This window comes from Mya arenaria, chromosome 1, assembly GCF_026914265.1.
Source record: "Mya arenaria isolate MELC-2E11 chromosome 1, ASM2691426v1".
NCBI classification, from domain to species: Eukaryota; Metazoa; Mollusca; class Bivalvia; order Myida; family Myidae; genus Mya; species Mya arenaria.
Genome location: NC_069122.1, coordinates 34,564,343 through 34,585,201, shown reverse-complemented (window position 1 = coordinate 34,585,201; position 20,859 = coordinate 34,564,343). Strand labels below are relative to the sequence as shown.

General features: G+C 32.7%; 1 protein-coding gene across 1 annotated transcript; it reads right to left on the bottom strand.

The window, feature by feature from the left end:
- Window positions 1–10,751: 10,751 nt before the first annotated feature.
- Window positions 10,752–20,551, bottom strand: LOC128239324 (beta-1,3-galactosyl-O-glycosyl-glycoprotein beta-1,6-N-acetylglucosaminyltransferase-like). The gene is made up of 4 exons (XM_052955929.1): window positions 19,621–20,551; window positions 14,008–14,234; window positions 12,701–12,829; window positions 10,752–11,163 (listed from the first exon to the last, which is right to left on the bottom strand). The coding sequence occupies exons 1-4, from the start codon at window positions 20,484–20,486 to the stop codon at window positions 10,967–10,969; spliced, it is 1,419 nt and encodes a 472-aa protein (XP_052811889.1). The 5' UTR covers window positions 20,487–20,551; the 3' UTR covers window positions 10,752–10,966.
- Between the last annotated feature and the right edge of the window lie 308 nt (window positions 20,552–20,859).

Sequence of the window (20,859 nt, the reverse complement as noted above, 5' to 3'; positions counted from 1 at the left end):
GATGCCATTCAATGTTTGTGCTACGTTTGAGAATTTAGCACAGCTGCTCAGGCTGAATTCAGTCTTTCAGTCATGTGCATGATGTCTACATCCCAACTTTGAATATTTAAAATAGTCATATCTACTTAGTATAAGTCACGTTACCTTTATGTTTCATTCTTTACAAATCGATGCCGGTGTAACATAAGCTTTGACCACGTTGAATATTAACGTAAGGATAAATTTTTCAACGGATCAATTTTTAACGTTAAAAACGGACACCGATGTCCTTAGGCAGATGTGGTATTCGGTATCAAACTGAGACAATCCTAATTAATCATACTTCATTGAATTATTCATTATATACGTTGGTTAGTTAAACCAAGCTATCCGATTGGCTTTATCAATCGTTGATCCAATCAAGAACAATACATACATGAGAATCAGAATTATGTATGTATATCTTGTATGAATAAGAATCAGCGGAATCTCTTTCAAGGAGTTTCCTGAAAGGAATTAGTTGCTACAATTGTTTTCTAAGGAGCTCTTCCAAAACAAATCCTATACAACGGTAGTTAGCTTATAGCGCCTAGTATGTTTGTTTCTAGACCTTTGCTCCCTCGCGGAGAGTGCTTTTTGATCCAGATAATGTATGTGTTAAATCAAAGAACTGAAAGTACTGCTGGAAGGTGATTTGTCTCAATCATATTACATTTTGACTTTCATTTTCGCCATTGTTTGATTTATACATTTGGGCCATTCTAATATTGTTTTGGATGTTCAAAAATGTTTTTAAATAATATGGATTGGTATATGAAGCATTGATAATATTTATATACTTGTAATTATATGCAATATTCAATAAGATGTTGAGCATGTGTAAATACAGATGTATTGACTATGAATGCGCGAAGGGAAACCTCCTTTTAAAAAAACTTACATGATTCCTTTTCTATTGATCATATGTGATTGAAGAATATTATAAACTATTAAATATATGGCTTTATATACTTGATCCGCAGCATTGACCTTGTGCCTTCGCACTCATGGTTTTTCTTCCATTGGTGCAGGGTTTAACAATAGAAAAGCCTCTGTCAGTGGAAGCAACCATATACGTTTGAGTCATATGTGACCTGAACCATTTATAGAGACCGCTAACCGCATAGCCATTCAACCTTTGAAACCTTGAATTGGCTATGGGACGGGGCAATGCGAAACTCGTCAATTCATAATAGGGTAAGTTTGACTTCTTTGAAGGGATATATTACTGAATTATGGGATTACTGGTCATATATGGTTTACTGTTTGCTTCGTCATTTGGTTGATGGATTCACAATTGTTGAACATTATGTGAAGATTTTCACAAAATTTCTTTCCCGCGTTTTTATAAGTTGACACATACGATATATCAATAAGTAACATTACACAATTCATTCCTTAATAGCCATCGGTAATAAGAAAATGTTATCAGTAAAATACTAATATCATAACCTTTAAATTAAGATACTTTTATTATAAACCTGACGAAGTTTTTCATATTTATTTATACCTATGATGAGTTGTCTAAATTTTCCCTTTGTTTAGAGTTTGATTCTAAAGACTTCTTAATGAACCAATATTGCTAAATTAAACAGTTGAAGGAAATAAGTCATACTTTCTCAAGGGGGTTGGGGAGGGTGGGCTGTCACTCAAAACAACATGCAACATATGTTTTGAGATCATCAAGTGCTCAATACAGGGTTTCATACCGTTATCGCATGCTTCTTGGTGATCAAGAATATCCAACATTGTGTCACAAAATATGAAACTCATTCATTCTTGCATCAACCACAACTCAGTAATATATTTTAGGTTGTCAATCAAGGTCACTACTGGTAGGCAAATATTCTGCGCAGCATTCAACACGACTTCAAACGTCACGCTCTGATTTAAATGTAAAGACTTAAAAGTAAAAACTGTACCTGTATAGTGACAAGAATAAGGTTGATGCAAAGCATCAAGACGGCGTGTTCGCCAGAATCGCAACCAGCAGCCATTACAGAACAAGTGCTAGTTTATGAACTGCTTTGGTTTTTCCAAAGTTATATGTTGGTACTAGGTCAATCTCAGGTCGAGGTAGTGCAGACTTTTGAAAATCAGACACCCCTCTCAAGATGAGTATTTGTCGAAATTTCGATTTACTCTTCGATTTTTCTATATTTTCTGGTTTATACCTATCTGATTTTTAGATTCAGGTGGTTTCGTAATGAAAATAAAAGCTTGTTGAGCAACTCGTTGCGGGTTGAGTCCTGTCTTTGTATAATGCCGACTGAGCCGCACATAAGGACCAACACACATCCTAAATAGTCCAGTGGTGTCGTTAGATAGTCCAACGCCTAAACATGTGCATTCTAAATGTGTTGTTTGTTCACCATTTAAGGTAGGAACTAGTCAGTGTTGATTAATGCAAACAAGCTTGTACATAATTCAACGTACTAACGCATGATATATACCTTTTAATTACTAGTGTTTGGCTACTGGTTATGCGCGTTTGGTTTGAATTGCATCATGTATAAATGATTGTACCAACACAACTACATCATTCGTATTATATATTTTATTTATATAGTAGAAAGTAGTTTAAAACTCGCACGCTAAACTATGGCACACAAACAATAAAAACGAGATAATAACTAATAAGTGTTTTCAGTATTAAGTATACAAACTCAGATAAAATGTGTTAACTTACCTAACAAATAATTGCAAAGGTGAACACCACTAGTCTAAGCATGTTTAAAGACCTAGTTTAATCTTTCTATAAGTGACCCCCCCCCCCCCCAACAAAAACACACAAAAGCAACAACAACAACAAAACGTGTACTGTACACAACCTCTGTGTATTGATCTTAAACTAATTGCCTAATTGTCTGATCAGATCTCTGCTCTGAATATCAAATTGGCCCTACTGTGACATCAGTGCATTTAGCGGGAGATGCAGAGCAGGGGATTGGCATGCCAAACATTCCTTAAACTAGGCCTTTAAGCAATGGTTTTTGTTTGAAGTTGAAACATACTTTGATGAACGAGATTGCGGCCCCGTGTGCGTTATTTCAATTCACAGCCACTCTTAAACAAACAAATCGAGCCACATTATTAAATTTTGAATTACTAGAACGTTCTGTGTATAGGACATCAAAAGTTATCCATGAATTTTGTATCATTTCCATTGCAGGTGAATGTATGGGTTTTTTTATGATCCATTTGAACTGAATATAAAAGTTAGTTATAGATTATTATTTTTTATTCTGATGGTAAGATTCATGAACAAAACAAAGTTATGCGCATAATAAACATTCAGTAATATTGAACATTATTCCGAAACAAATCATTCCTGCCTACAAGAAAAGTGGACACATATTTATCATTCTAAATGTAGGCTATTATGCTTTCAACCTTCGCCCTTAAGATACAATAGCACTGTATCTTAACGAAAATTGTACGTTCTCATGATATCAGCCCAATCGTACTTGATTAATCACAAAGTCTTGCTGTGCATAAAAACTGTCATTGAAATAAAGATTTCCTAAATGTTCCTCCCTCGTTCGATTGTTCAACAGTTCGTCCAAACACTCTCGGGCCAATGGTTGAAAATCGAGGAAAAATTTGTTGGCAAATAGCATTTCACTTTCGGCTAATCCTGGCAAATCTCCTGAAAAGAAAATATTCCCTTTTAAAAATTACGTTTGGGATACCTCCTGTCAACCCCAAACACACACTCACACACAAGTAACCACGCTAATCAGACGGGATGAATCATAGACGAGATTACATTTATCAACAAAATGTGATAATCTTATAAACAATATCGCGCGATGAACCGGAAATATGACATTGACCTTTTCATAGTACGACCTGATGATTTTGAAAAACTAACGACAAAGCTGAATACCACTGTTTTAACAGTCCACAATATGATAAATGCCACACGAACTCCCCTACCCAAACTATTTAGCGAAGCAAAAGATACAAATATTACTCAACAATTTTCAAGCCAACACTACAAAACTGCACTTGTACTTAAGTTCATGCTAAAATTTATTTACGATATGGACGCAAATTTATAAGCCAACGCCTTTACTGCTCATGTTTTGCGCACACATTCAGGTACAAAATTAATGAATCCAAATATTTGCCTGCAGATATTCGTGCCAAAGATTTCATTAAACAAATATCGATGCCGAAAATGCAAACATTTAGCACACACTTCTATGACAAGATTGCAGATATTTTAACAATCTTTCATTGTCGGCGGCCAACTTCAAGTTATTTCGAAGTAAACAATATTTCATGACGCTTAAAGCAAACATATATCGCCAAAAATATCCAAGCCAACACTATTTTCCAAAATATTTGAAATATGAAATATAATTCACTCAAACTCTTATGTAAAACTATAACTGTCTCGCACAATGCATATATTTCGAACAAACGTGCGAGGAGTAAGGAGTTACAAAGAAAGAAGAACGCGAAAGTATTGAAATAATAAGAAGGTAGAGCCAGAGAAAACGATGAGAGTGGGGTGAGTGGACAGGTCAGTTAAATGGTAGATTCAAGTGTGTTCTTATTAATGCAGGAGATCAGAAACATTTAGATGGTCGAATATAGTCCTGAACTTGTTGGAATATCATTCATGAGAATGTTTCGCACAAATTTTCATGAAGAAATTGTAAACCGACGGCAAACACATACATTTCGAACAGGTGTTGCATGCGAAAACATTAATCGACTCCTCAATGGCGGAAACCTCAAACACATTTCCAGTAAAATTGTTTTACCGACGCCCAAAATAGCAGGTATTTGCTAAAACGTACGTGCTAAATAGAATTACCGACACCACATGTACATATATTTCGCTAAAATAGTTCTCAGAAATTGACGTGGAAATCATTTTTGGCGACGCCTACTTAAGATGTATCATTTGCACAAAATACTAATTGACGCCAAAACTAAAGAAAAAAAACAAACATTTTTTATGTAATGAAGCCCTAAATACAAATATTTAGCACACTATTTTAAAGTTATGCCTGAAACATTTACCGTCGCCCAAAATGAAACCATGTCGCTAAAGGTAACCTGTCAGAAATATTTGGTGAGGCCAAAAGTGCAGATGTTATGTATAAACTTTTGTAAAAGATTTTACCGACCTCTTATAAACAGATATGTTATACACATTTAAATGAAAAATGTTTTACCGACGCCAAAAATGCAGATATTTCGCACAAACTGCCCCTGGCAGTGTTCTTCGTGCCCGTCAAATATCCATAACTTGTAGCGAGTGAATGAAGAGGGGCGTGTTGCGTTTAGGTCAGCCACGAAGCTACCTGAAATGCATTAAAAGATACCATTTTATTTTATCACCAGGGCCGGTTTTCATAATTTCCTTACTTATATCAATTTCTTAAACTTGTCAAAGACAAATTAAAAACAAAATCAATCCAAAAATGTAATAATAAAAGTTTTAATTGTGCATCAATTATTATAAACATATAGCAATTTTGGTATTATAATGTCATTATATCAAATGCCCAGTAGGAAACTAAGCTTAAGAAAATGACTCTTAGTTTGGAAATGTCTTAAGAAAAATACATCAGCAAATAACACAATGAAAACTACAGGGAGCACTACAGATGCTCTGGCACCGGATTTTCAAACTCAATCATTTTTATTATTCCAAACAAAAAAATATAATACTGAAAATGTGAAAAAATATTGAAAACTATTTTTTTTTTTATAAATATGCACCTTATATAACATTTGTTTCACATTTTCGGTATTTTAGTTTGGAATAATTAGATTTTTATTTGATTTAAAAAAAGAGATTGAGTTTGAAAATCTGGTGCCAGTGTACAGATGGTATTATATGCACAGTGCAAAAGTTCCATGATTATGATTGCGGAACACTCCATGAGGCACTTTAAAATTTAATTATTGTTAAATCAAACTATTTATTTCATCTATCCATTGACAAAAAAATCAGATACTGGATAAAACAATTCTTAGAGCCCCAAACAAGAAAGTAAGTGAGTTGCAGCTAATAGTATCTCATTTTAAATTGTTTTTTTATTTAAATACTAAAGTGAAAAACTACAGAAACAAGCTCAGTAGCCAAGAGTTAAAACATAAACCATTTTGTATGTACAAATACCATAATAAAACCCCCAAAGTGGGCATTTTAATGGTGTTTTTTTTCGATAATTTAAGTAGGATTTTTTGGAATATCGCTATAAATCAATACACGATAAAGAAAATTTGAAATATATGTATTTGCTATATGGTTTCTCATTTAACATTGTTGTTTAAAGACGTATTGGATATAAGATATCATAGTAAAAAAATGGGATTTAAAATAAGAACTTTTGGAATTTCGCTATATATATACACACGATAATAATAATTTGATAATCCATGAGCGGGTCCCAGTTTCTTGAAACAACATAGCAGTTCGTTTTTTACCATTATAAGAACCGGGAACATTTAAATGAGGGTTGCTATTCAGCGTAGAAAAGTATGTTTCGTCAGGTATGTCTGTTTTTCGTGTCCACTCTAGTAAGTCTTTTGCCCTTTGGTCATGGAGGAGATAATCCACGTAACCCCTACTGGCTGCTATGTGCACGGCCCCTTTTGAAGGTCGGATATTATGAGGGGCTGGTCCAGCACTCGACAAACGTTCCGTGTTAACCCTAAAAGTAATGATAAATGCGGTAAAACATTACCATTTTGTTCAGTTTCGTTAATGTTAAGTTTTGTTCCGACACAATCTGCGTTTGCAAACTTTGACAATGACAAGTGAACAAAGGCAAACAGTATGGGTCTTGTATAGTAGAAAAACCATATGACTAATAGATAAACGTTAATGTCAAGGATATTTTTTGAATTATGTACAAATATTTTCGCTGTGGTTTATATATAGATCTATATTAATAACTTAGTCATTATATCTGTTCTGTCATGGGCATATAAAGAACGGCGTTTATCTACAAGCTCCAAATAATCACAATTTAAAGCTGCACTCTCACAGAATGACCGTTTTGACAATTTTTTTTGTAAAGGAATGAGCAAATGTATGCGTAAGTGTCTGGAAACCATAAATATATGACTGTAGTCCAGTTCTTAATATTTACGTTCGAAATTTTATGTTTTACGGGTATTTTTCGTAACAAACGTTTTCAGAAAATGAAAACATTTGCAGTTTCCCAACATCCTCGGCAGTTTTCCAAACAATTGGAATATATGTGCTAATGTGAGTTTTATCATATAACTTAATTGAAGGCATTGAATACAAAATCAGCTGATATATGAGAGTGCAGCTCTAAGTAACAGTATATAATTTGATCATCGCTTTCAATTTAAGTCAACGATAAACACGAATTTGAAACTTGAATTCGTAGTGACTTTATTTCATTCTGTTATCATTTGAAGGGGTTTCACGTGCAAAGAAAGATCTTTATCTATATGACCTTTTTCGGTCATTTAATTATATGGATGCTATTTTTAAACGTCGATGTAAGATAGAAGCTTCCTTTTAGTGTTCACGAGATGAAATGTATTGTTTTATAAGTTTAATTGAAAAAAAAACATTTTCTTTCCTGCTTAACATTCATCAAAATTAAATAATAAATTGATATTTCATTGCAAAATCGCACAATTTTTAAACTCGCTCTGTAAAATGAGTGGAACAGTGAACTTATGTTTCGATGAACTCAATACTTCAAACGATGAACTGTTCAACAAACCACCGAAAAGCATGCAAAAAGGCCTTAAGTAAATTGGTTACCTTCAGTTTAGCCGAAAAGTTCGCTTAAAAAGATAAATGAAAAGATATATAACAGAATAATCATTAGCCTGTTTCGTAAATATAAGCAATTTTGCCGGTACATAAGTTGTATTTAAAATTGATAAGAATATCATTAGCGAAGTGGCTTAACAGAAATCCTGCTGCTCGGAGACGCGCTAATCATAATTCTACGTCACGACTACAAATAAACAGCCTTGTTGGGATCGAGATTGTATAATGCTAGATAGTGAAAAAATGAGGCCCGTTCGTAGATTAATGACTAGTGCGTTGCCAGGTTTCCAAAATTATATAACATAAAATACTTGTTTATTAAAAAGCAATTGTACCAGCAGAGTCAGGGATGAGTTAGTATTGTCACTTCTAACTCCAAAATACGATATATATAATCGTATATAAACTTATACTCATACATATATATTAACATTATTTATGTTGAATAAAACGATTTTACATTACACACACACACACACACACACACACACACACACACACATTGATTTTCTTTTAAAAAACAACATTTTTTAAAACAAAGACAGCTTTTATGGGGTAAAGAAAGATTTCGATATTTGTAAGTTGTAGTCCACCGTTTTCATTTTTTTTTGGTACAATATATTTCTTTTTATTTCTCTTGCTTCTTTTTCTAAATTAATTTGAAGATAGCTTGTTAAATGTTTTTAACAATACACTTGCTTGGATATGCGAGTACCGTGAATGGGTATGATGAATGATTTTTTAGTAACTCATATGTTTTCACTTCGGTCTCTTTACCCGTTCACGTTAGTTGTCTGTATTGTCTGTGTTCCCAATGTTTATTACTTTATGAAATTCTTCGACTTTGTGTCTATTGATGCACGTCTATTTTCAAAGAAGGTCATACGTAAAGCTGTTGAGCATTCTGAAGTCCAAATAAATGGCTTTATAATTGCAAAGTTTTATGGGTGGGTTTAAGTACCCACTCTAAGAACGATGGATTCATAAGTGTTGAGGTTTTGATCGGAACTTTTTAAAGATTTAATATATTTTTCTGAGACATTATTTAAATGTCAAATGTCAGGAGCGATCAATATATTAAATGCTTTTTGAAAGTCAGCAAACAAAAGGAGTCCAGGTTATTTGTTTTCTTCAAGATATTGCATAGCTTCTATGATAAGTCGAACATTTTCGACAATGTATCTTTCTTTGATAAAACCCAATTGCTCCAAGTCAATAATTTAAGGCAGTTTTAGATTCTAAATAAACTATTGCGTTCGTTGCTATTTTATAATATAAGAATATCTCAAAGAAAATCTTGATTGAACGTTTACTTTAGATGAGATTTGGAATACAATTAGTTCTATGTCTAGACACAAAAACTGTGATATCGGTGGTATGTTTTGGGATTTTTTCATCAATGCAAAACAATTTATTTCACTGTAATGAGTTACTGTATTCGACTATATTTTTGATAATGGAATATATCCAGAAGCCTGTACTAAAGGTGTGATCCATAAAAAGGGCGACAGAACTATAGGCGCATCACAAATGTCAAATAATATTGCCAAAACATTCTCATTATCAAAGAGAAATATGTTGAATAAGTGACGTGAAACTGAAGATTATTTCAATATTGCTCAGTTTGGCTTTCGCGATAGCCGCAGTACTGTGGATTGGTTATACGGCAAATGACATTAATGAGACCTTGTGTGATATCGGTTATCGCTTACTTCCTCAAACAATATGGTCTAGTAATGAGACGCGTGCTTCAGATAAAATATCCCCACTAAAACTGAGAGAAATGTATTTTAATAGGCTCACATATTGACAAGTTTAGCATTAACACGTCTTTTATTCAAACTTTGTCGTACGTCCTGACCCGGCATGCCCTTAAGTCGGGCTTGGTCTATATTATAAAAATACCAAAATTTTATTTACAAATTTCTTAAAGATTGTTTAGAACATGTGGTATCCAATGTGGTGATTTTTTTCTAATATCAAATTTAACCTAGTTAATTGTTTGTGAATGGACAGGTTCCGTAATCGAAATTGACCTCATTAATCAACATTGTTTGAAAACGAACTAAGTAAGTTGTTGTTTTTTTTCGCCCGCTCGCTCGATGTTTTTTGGGGAAAATACGTACGCATTAAAGTGATGTGGTCTTATCTTTGTTTAAAAAAATGCACTGTTGTAATGATAAGTATATTTTGCTTAACTTTTTAACAATGTGAAAGGCAATCTTTTGATGAAGACTTAAGTATCAAGAGATGAATATAATGTGTATATATAGCTATATAACAGTTAGTTACTTACAAACTCGTTCAACGGTGAGTATGGACAATTTATAGAGCGAATTGTATATGCGGTCAATCACAAAATGTTAGTGGTTATTTTGTCCAATGAGTAAATCAGCAGTCACCAATCATTTATTTTGATAGGTTGAAGCGGTATATAAACAGTGGCTGGACAAGTTAGTTTACGGTAGTTAATACAATAAAATGAAGAACAATATAAATGGTTTTGCAACTGCGTATATACTTAAAAACGAAAAACGTGTACTGTACACAACCTCTGTGTATTGATCTTAAACTAATTGCCTAATTGTCTAATCAGATCTCTGCTCTGAATATCAAATTGGCCCCTACTGTGACATCAGTGCATTTAGCGGGAGATGCAGAGCAGGGGATTGGCATGCCAAACATTCCTTAAACTAGGCCTTTAAGCAATGGTTTTTGTTTGAAGTTTAAAGATACTGTGATGAACGAGATTGCAGCCCCGTGTGCGTTATTTCAATTCACAACCACTCTTTAACAAACAAATCGAGCCACATTATTAAATTTTGAATTACTAGAACGTTCGGTGTATAGGACATCAAAAGTTATCGATGAATTTTGTAACATTTTCATTGCAGGTGAATGTATGTGTTCTGTTTTATGATCCATTTGAACTGAATATAAAAGTTAGTTATAGATTATTATTTTTTATTCTGATGGTAAGATTCATGAACAAAACAAAGTTATGCGCATAATAAACATTCAGTAATATTGAACATTATTCTAAAACAAATCATTCCTGCCTACAAGAAAAGCGGGCACATATTTATCATAAATGTAGGCTATTATGCTTTCAACCTTCGCCCTTAAGATAAAATAGCACTGTAATTGTGCGTTCTCATGATATCAGCTCAATCGTACTTGATTAATCACAAAGTCTTGCTGTGCATAAAAACTGTCATTGAAATAAAGATTTCCTAAATATTCCTCCCTAGTTCGATTGTTCAACAGTTCGTCCAAACACTCTCGGGCCAATGGTTGAAAATCGAGGAAAAATTTGTTGGCAAATAGCATTTCACTTTCGGCTAATCCTGGCAAATCTCCTGAAAAGAAAATTTTCCGTTTTAAAATTTACGTTTGGGATACCACCTGTCAACCCCAAACACACACTCACACACAAGTAACCACGCTAATCAGACGGGATGAATCATAGACGAGATTACATTTATCAACAAAATGTGATAATCTTATAAACAATATCGCGCGATGAACCGGGAATATGACATTGACCTTTTGATAGTACGACCTGATGATTTTGAAAAACTAACGACAAAGCTGAATACCACTGTTTTAATAGTCCACAATATGATAAATGCCACACGAACCCTCATACCCAAACTATTTAGCGAAGCAAAAGATACAAATATTACTCAACAATTTTCAAGCCAACACTACAAAACTGCACTTTTACTTAAGTTCATGCTAAAATTGATTTACGATATGGACGCAATTTTATAAGCCAACGCCTTTACTGCTCATGTTTTGCGCACACATTCAGGTACAAAATTAATGAATCCAAATATTTGCCTGCAGATATTCGTGCCAAAGATATCATTAAACAAATATCGATGCCGAAAATGCAAACATTTAGCACACACTTCTATGACAAGATCGCAGATATTTTAACAAACTTCTATTGTCGGCGGCCAACTTCAAGTTATTTCGAAGTCAACAATATTTCATGACGCTTAAAGCAAATATACATCGCCAAAATATCCAAGCCAACACTATTTTCCAAAATATTTGAAATATTAAATATAATTCACTCAAACTCCTATGTAAAACTATAACTGTCTCGCACAATGCATATATTTCGAGCAAACGTGCGAGGAGTAAGGAGTTATAAAGAAAGGAGAAAATGATACTATTGAAATAATAAGAAGGTAGAGCCAGAGAAAACGATGAGGGTGGGGAAGTCGACAGGTCAGATCAATGGTAGATTAAAGTGTGTTCTAATTAATGCAGGAGATCAGAAACGTTTAGAATGTCGAATATAGTTCTGAACATCATTCATGAGAATGTTTCGTACAAATGTTTATGAAGAAATTATATACCGACGACATACACATACATTTTGAACAGCACTTGCATGCCAACAATTTAACCGACTCCTTAATGACGGGTACCTCAAACACATTTCCATTAAAATTGTTTTATCGAAACCCGACATAGCAGGTATTTCGCTAAAACGTACGTGCTAAATAGAATTACCGACACCACATGTACATATATTTCGCACAGAGGTTTAGGCTAAAATATTTCTCAGAAATTTACGTGTAAAACATCTTAAGCGAAGCCTACTTAAGATTGATAATTTACACACAATACTAATTGACGCCAAAACCAAAGAAAAACCGAACAAGTTTTCATGTAATGAAGCCCTAAATACAAATATTTAGCACACTATTTCAAAATAAACATTTACCGCCGCCCAAAATGAAACCATGTCGCTAAAGTTATCCTGTCAGAAATATTTGGTGAAGCCAAAAATGCAGATGTTATGTACAAAGTTTTGTCAACGATTTTACCGACCCCTAATATACAGATATGTTTTACACATTTCAATGAAAAATGTTTTACCGACTCCAAAAATGCAGATATTTCGCACAAACTGTCCCTGGCAGTGTTCTTCGTGCCCGTCAAATATCCATAACTTGTAGCGAGTGAATGAAGAGGGTTGTGTTGTGTTTAGGTCAGCTACGAAGCTACCTTAAATACATTAAAAGATTACATTTTGTATTATCACCAGGGCCAGTATTAATAATTTCCTCACTTAAGTCAATTTCTTAAACTTGTCAAAGACAAATTAAAAGCAAAAGCAACCCAAAAAAGTAATAATAGAAGTTTTAATTGTGCATCAAGTATTATAAACATATAACAGTTTTGACATTATAATGTCATTATATCAAATGCCTAGTAGGAAACTCAGCTTAAGAAATTGACCTTAGTTTGGGAATGACTTAAGATGTTTTATGAAAACCGGCTCTTATTAGTAGATAAATACATTAACAAATAACACAATGTAGACTACAGGGAATACTACAGATGCACTGGCACCGGATTTTTAAACTCAATCATTTTTTTAAATAAAAAAAATCTTATAATTCCAAACAAAAAAATATAATACCGAAAATGTGAAAAATATTGAAAAATATTTTTTTTATATAAATATGCACCTTGTATAATCTTTTTTTTTTAAATTTCGGTATTATAATTTTTAGATTGGAATTATAAGATATTTTTTTATTGAGTTTGAAAATCTGGTGCGAGTGTACAAGTGATATGTGCACAAGTACCATAGTAATTATTGCGGAACACTCCAAGAGTTACATTAAATTTTATTTATTGTTAAATCAAACTATTGATTTCATTTATCCATTGTAAAAAAATCAGATACTGGATAAAACAATTCTTAGAGCCTCAAACAAGAAAGTAAGTGAGTTGCAGCTAATAGTTTCTTATTTAAAATTGTTTGTTCATTCAAATACTAAAGTGAAAAAAACTACAAAACAAGCTCAGTAGCCAAAAGTCTAAACATAAACCCCGTTTAAAGAAATTTTGTATGTACACATACCATAATAAAACCCCAAAGTGGGCATTTTAATGTATTTTTTTCGATAAATTAAGATGTCTTGTAATATCGCTATAAATCAATACACGATATAGAAAATTTGATTATTTTTATATGGTTTCTCATTTAACATTGTTGTTTAAAGACGTTTTGGATATATAGATACCATTGTAAAAAAACTAGGCATTTCAATGTTTTATTTTTCGATAATTTAAATAAGAACTTTTGGAATTTCGCTGTATATATACACGATAATAATAATTTGATAATCCATGAGCGGGTCCCAGTTTCTTGAAACAACATAGCAGTTTTTTACCATTATAAGAACCGGGAACATTTAAATGAGGGTTGCTATTCAGCGTGGAAAAGTATGTTTCGTCAGGTATGTCTGTTTTTCGTGTCCACTCTAGTAAGTCTTTTGCCCTTTGGTCATGGAGGAGATAATCCACGTAACCCCTACTGGCTGCTATGTGCACGGCCCCTTTTGAAGGTCGGATATTATGAGGGGCTGGTCCAGCACTCGACAAACGTTCCGTGTTAACCCTAAAAATATTGATAAATGTGGTAAAACATTACCATTTTTCAGTTTCGTTAATGTTAAAGATACATATTTACTCCCAAATACACTTTACCACAATTAAAACAAATGTTTTAATATACCAAAAAGGATAAATAAATGTCGAAAACAATGTTTTTATGAAGGATACTAATTTGAAATAAAAGTGTGGAAAGCAAGGTATTTCTACCTTATGAGATGATAGTACATCACAGTAAATCTTTAACCACTCACTAATCATTTAATATTTTTGCGAATTCAGCTTATAATATTTTCCATTTGCATTATTTTGTAAGCAGTTAAAGATTTATCACACAAAATGTATGTTTAGTTTACATGTGTATGTATGGATTTTGAATCAGAGTGTCACTTTAAGTTTTGTGCCGACATATATCTGCGCTTGTAAACGTCCACAATGACATCTAAACAACGGCAGACAGTATAGGTATTATATGCATGTAGAAGATATGGCGTGAACAAACCATATAACTAACAGTTTTCCAAACAATTGGAATATATGTGCTAATGTGAGTTTTCTTATATAACTTAATTGAAGGCATTGACTACAAAATCAGCTGATCTGTGAGAGTGCAGCTTAGAGTAACAGTATATTATTTGACGATCGCTTTCAATGTAACTGGTAGTTCATTCATTTAAGCATTCAAAATTATAATTAATTTATTCTTCCACTTGTTTAATTATTCGATGATATAAGTAAACGATGAACACGAACTTGAAACGTGAATTCGTAGTGACTTTATTTCCTTTCGTTATCATTTGAATGGGTTTCACGTGTAAAGAAAGATCTTTATCGATATGACCTTTTTCGCTCATTTAATTACATGGATGATATATTTTAACGTCGATGTAAGATAAAAGTTGTTGAAAATGTTTCCTTTTAATGTTCACGCGATGAAATGTATTGTTTTTTTAAGTTAAACTGAAACAAACATATTTCTTTCCTGCTTATCATTCATCAAAAATAAATGATAAATTTATATTTAATTGCATTAATTGATATTCAATTTTTAATCTCGCTCTATAAAATGAGTGGAACAGTGAAATTATGTTTCGATAAACTTAATACTTCAAACGATAAACTATTCAACAAACCACAGTTGGAATTATTCAGTTAAACATTAGATATAAACAGTACCTGACCCAGTTAGTGGGTAGTTTACAAAATTTAGTAAATTGGTTACCCTCAGTTTTGCCGAAAAAATCGCTTAAAAAATAAATGAAAAGATAAATAACAGAATAATCATTAGCTTTTTTCGTAAATATAAGCAATTCTGGCAGTACATTAGTTGTATTTGAAATTGACAAGAATATCAATAGCGAAGTGGCTTAATAGAAATCCTGCGGCTCGGATACGCGTTAAAAATAATTCTACGTCACGACTACAAATAAACCGCCCTGTTCGGATCGAGATAGTGATAATGCTAAATAGTGAAAAATTGAGGCCCGTTCGTAGATTAATGACTAGTGCGTTACCAGGTTTCCAAAATTATATTACATTAAATACTGGTTCACACACACGCATACGCACGCACGTACGCACGCGCGCGCACACACACCCACACACAAACACACACACACACACACATTGATTTTCTTTTTTATGTTAATAATATTACTTGAATTATTTGAGGAAAAATATGTTGATGCATGCTTTATTAAGGCTATATGTGTTTGTTTTATGAATAGTAATCATTGTTCAATGCTATTTAGTCTTCATTGTTTTATTCTAATTTCAGATAGGGCAAATAAGCATCGAAATCTAATCGTCTATCATTTCATTTTGTTAAGTTAATTAACAATTTTATTAAGGTGCTTTAAAATACAAATATTACTGTTTTTGTTTTCATGGACTTTTCCAAATAGGGCTTCATGTTTGTAAATTGTTAAATTTATTTCAAAACTGTTGTGTGTGGGTTTTTTTACATTCCCATGATAAATTGATTGTACATTTGAATAAGCATAGACTGAAATCGCCTAATTTGAATTTAAACAGAAATGGTTCGTCGGTGGTATTCTCATCAGGAATTTGTAGTTGAAGCTACGCAGCGTTTTATTCATCATTGATTTGTAAACGTTACCATTTTTTTTCTCTTTCAGATTTCCAATAATTTCCAGAGTTTCTGTCCATTTTGATTCAAAAGTCGGGTGAAGACTATTTTGCAACAATATTTAATTCAAAATTTCGTTTGCTTGTATTGATATTTCAACTGTTTTCTTTAAACTGTTTGATATCTGTTTGAATAATCCCAGCTGTGTCTTAATATGTCATGGAATTGTTCCAGCAAGTGTTTGATAATTTATAATATATATGTATTCCTTCTACTGTATTGGTGCTCAATTTGATTAAGTTCGTCGTGAGAAAATTGTCTGATCTATATTCGAAAATATGTATAACCTTTGTTTGAAAAACAGAGTGTTTCCTGTACTGCATATTATTTATTTTTGAAAAACAACGTTTTTTTAACCTAGACAACTTTTATGGAGTAAAGAAAGAGTTCGATATTTAGTTTTAGTCCACCGTTTTCATGATTTTGGTACAATATATTTCTTTTTGTTTCTCTTGCTTCTTGTCCCAAATGCATTTGAAGATAGCCTGTTTAATGTTTCATATCATACACTTGCTTGTGTATGAGAGTACAGTGAATGGGTAGATGATTTTGTAACTCATATGTTTTCACTACGGTTTACCCGTTCACGTTAGTTGTCTGTGTTCCCCTTGTTTTATTAATTTATGAAATTCTTCGACTTTGTGTCTATTGATGCACGTCTAATTTTATAGAATGTCATTCGTAAAGCTGTTGAGCATTCTTAAGTCCAAATAAATGGCTTTATTATTGCAAAGTTTTATGGGTGGGTTTAAGTACCCACTCTAAGAACGATGGATTCATAAGTGTTGGGGTTTTGATCGGAACGTTTTAAAGATTTAATATATTTTTCTGAAATATTATTTAAATGTCAAATGTCAGGAGCGATCAATACTATTAAATGCTTTTTGAAAGTCAGCAAACAATAGGAGTCCAGTTTATTTGTTTTCTTCAAGATATTGCATAACATCTATGACAAGTCGAACATTTTCGCCAATGTATCCTTCTTTGATAAAACCCAATTGCTTCAAGTCAATAATTTAAGGCAGTACTTAAGGCAGATTCTAAATAATCTATTGCGTTCGATGCTATTTCATAATATAAGAATATCTCATGGATAATCTTGGTTGAACGTTTACCTTAGATGAGATTTGGAATACAATTAGTTCTATGTCTAGACACAAAGACTGGTCCAGAAGCCTGTACTAAAGGTGTTATCGTGCCTATCCATAAAAAGGGCGACACGACTTTAGGCGCATCACAAATGTCAAATAATATTGCCAAAACATTCTCATTATCAAAGAAAAATATGTTGGATAAGTGATGTAAAACTGAAGATAATTTCAATAATGCTCAGTTTGGCTTTCGTGATAGCCGCAGTACTGTGGATTGGTCATATGGCAAATGACATTAATGAGACCTTGTTTGATATCGGTTATCGCTTACTTCCTCAAACAATATGGTCTAGTAATGAGACGCGTGTTTCAGATAAAATATACCCACTGAAACTGAGAGAAATGTATTTGAATAGGTTCACATATTGACAAGAAGAGCATCCTGACCCGGCATGCCCTTAAGTCGGGCTTGGTCTAGATTATAAAAATACCAAAATTTTATTTACAAATTTCTTAAAGATTGTTACGAACATATGGAATCCAAAGTGTTGAATAGGTTTTTTTTTTAATATAAAATTTGACCTAGTTAATTGTCTGTGAATGGACAGGTTCCGTAATCGTAATTGACCTCATTAATCAACATTGTTTGAAAACGAACTAAGTAAATTGTTGCTGTTTTTTCGCCCGCTCGCTCGATGTTTTTTTGGAAAATACGTACGCATTAAATCTGTGTGATCTTATCTTGGTTAAAAAAATTGCACTGTTGTAATGATAAGTATAGTTTGCTTAACTTTTAAACAATGTGAAAGGCAATCCTTTGATGAAGACTTAAGTATCAAGAGATAAATATAATGTGTATAGAGTTAAGTAGCAATTAGTAACTTGCAAACTCGTTCAACGGTGAGTCTGTACAATTTATAGAGCGAATTGCATTTTCGATCAATCACAAAATGTTAGTGGTCAACATGATATTTTGTCAAATGAGTAAATCGGCAGTCATTCGTCATTTATTTTAATTGGTTGAAGCGGTAGATATAAACAGTGGCTGGCCATGTTAGTTGGTAGGTAGTTAACACAATAAAATGAAGAACAATATGAAATTTAAAGATTGTTAATCAGTATTCACACAAAGTAATTTTTTTTTGCGAATGCGTGACTTTAAACCATTTATTTTTGTAATTATATACTTAAAATTTCAACGATCACTTAAACGAAATTTCTAAATCAAATATAAAAGACATTTCGATAGTTATGTAAAAAATGACACATACTTCGGCTCTCTTTTTGCTCAAGAATGATTTATATGATAATTAAACAACCTAACCTGTGATAAAAGTATATGCTTTATGGAGAAACAAAAGTAGCATAATACTATCATACGCACTACCAAACGCAACAGATAAAGAAAATCATGTAACTGACTCTTAACATCAGTAACCATAATATTTTTACAGTGTTTTTTTACAGTTTTTGCTTAAGTTATTTGGAATTTTAAACAACTAGAATTATGCATGGTGTCCAAATAATTACAAAATATATTCACTGCTCCTGTTATAATTGAATATACGCATAATTACATCCCCATGAACTATTGAACACACTTAATGAGAACTAACTAAATCCAACGACCAGGATTAAAAAAAGTCTAGTAATGTAAGAAAATTCTAAAAGCTTTTTAGCTTTTAAAAAGACCTTTATTTTAAACTTATAACCAAAATCCAGAGAACTCTTACATACAAAGTATTCTTCAAAAATCCTCCGGAACCTTTTCTCAAATTCTGTTGGAAACTTGTTCATTTCAAAATATCTAAACATGCATTAAAATGAATGAAAAATTCTAAAGTATTTACAAACATCTTAACAAATACAAGTTCGAAATACCAAAGGGGGAATATAATTGATATAAATAAATCTAGGCTACCATGCAGATAAAAGTAGATTATTAAACGACGATTTACTGAATTTTAGACTCCTATACATGTATGCACTGCAAGGAAATAATTTGGGAACTTGTAATCTATGTCGCAGTTTCTCCGTGGGAGATGTCGCAGTTACTCGCTGGGAGATGATTTTCTATATCATACATGTGATAATACTTAATTTTAACTGTAATTATAGATATTCTTTATAAGTCTCTAGATGAGTAGGTGTACCTTTTAACTGTTGCGTAGATATCATTTGCACCATTGTAGGCTTTAAGTATTTTTACAAGTTCAAAGTTTGTTCGCAATGGAAATTCCTGGCCAGTTAAATTTATAAAGTATTTCCAAGACACACTTTTGTTCCAAAGATCCTTCATACATTCAATTTCTGGTTCTAAGACCGACATTGTGCCCCATTTCACGTCAAACCTTTGAGAGCTCAAGAAAACATTGTCAAAACAAGATGAAATTGCATGGATTTCTTCATAAAACGCTGCACTACTTTTCGTGTCCACGTGAATGCAGTAAAGATTCTGGGGTCGGTATATCGCACGTAAAAGTGTTTCAGCCTGCTTAACTTCCGTATGTATCAGAATACTGAAAGCAATCGGAAACTGTTTCTCTTCCTCTGTAAATGCGTCTGTGATGTATCCTCTGTGTGTCACAAAGTGTGTACAGTTCGACGTTAAATTAACATACTTAGTACTAACATCAGTGAGTTTACTTACATTGTCATTTTTTACATATGTTATATACTTATGTATTTCATTCTTATCGCCTTTTATTAAAGCATTGCAATTGAAATCAAAAACACTTTTGTTTGTAAACAAAACTGCGTTGTTTGTAACACTACTTGGGTGTTCTATCAATGTACCTTCATCCGCATGCTGTTTTGTTTCAATCGCCAATATTTGGTGTTGTTTCATAATTGCCACAAATTGTTGTAAATGTACTTCTCTCAGGTCAAACTGATGATTATTCTGAACATTTTGTTGCACAGGTTTTACTGTGGATGTCGATTGTATGATATGGAAATAAATACCTATACACATAAAGGCAGCAATTGTTAACGATAAAAGGACAAGATAGTTTTTCATTTTAAACACATCAATAATAGTTACAATCGTTTAAATCCAGTTTTTTTTAAACACGTCGGAAAACATTATTCAGTATCCAATGCGGGCACAGTGAATGTTCGTGAATGTATTTCATGAATGAAAGATAAACTTTATGGTCGAGGGTATGACACTGTTCACCTTATCACAAATGTGTATGCAACTTGTGTAAAGTGGAGAAGACTATGAATGCGCTCTTTAACACACCTTAACCCAAAATGATATGGTTACTAGCAGGCTTAAGTATCTTATTTCATTCAGCCTAATTCAATTGAAACTCATCGGACATTTTCTATCGAGGGCAAATAACACATATACGGAAGTGCCTACTCATTGTTATAATTCTGCTCTTTGT

Excerpts from the sequence above, each read along its gene's own strand:
- LOC128239324 (XM_052955929.1), bottom strand. The coding sequence starts at position 20,486 with ATGAAAAACTATCTTGTCCTTTTATCGTTAACAATTGCTGCCTTTATG. Across the intron at positions 14,235-19,620 it reads ATCTACGCAACAGTTAAAAG|GGTTAACACGGAACGTTTGT; the intron begins GTACACCTACTC and ends CAATATTTTTAG. Across the intron at positions 12,830-14,007 it reads TGTTCCCGGTTCTTATAATG|GTAGCTTCGTAGCTGACCTA; the intron begins GTAAAAAACTGC and ends AATGTATTTAAG.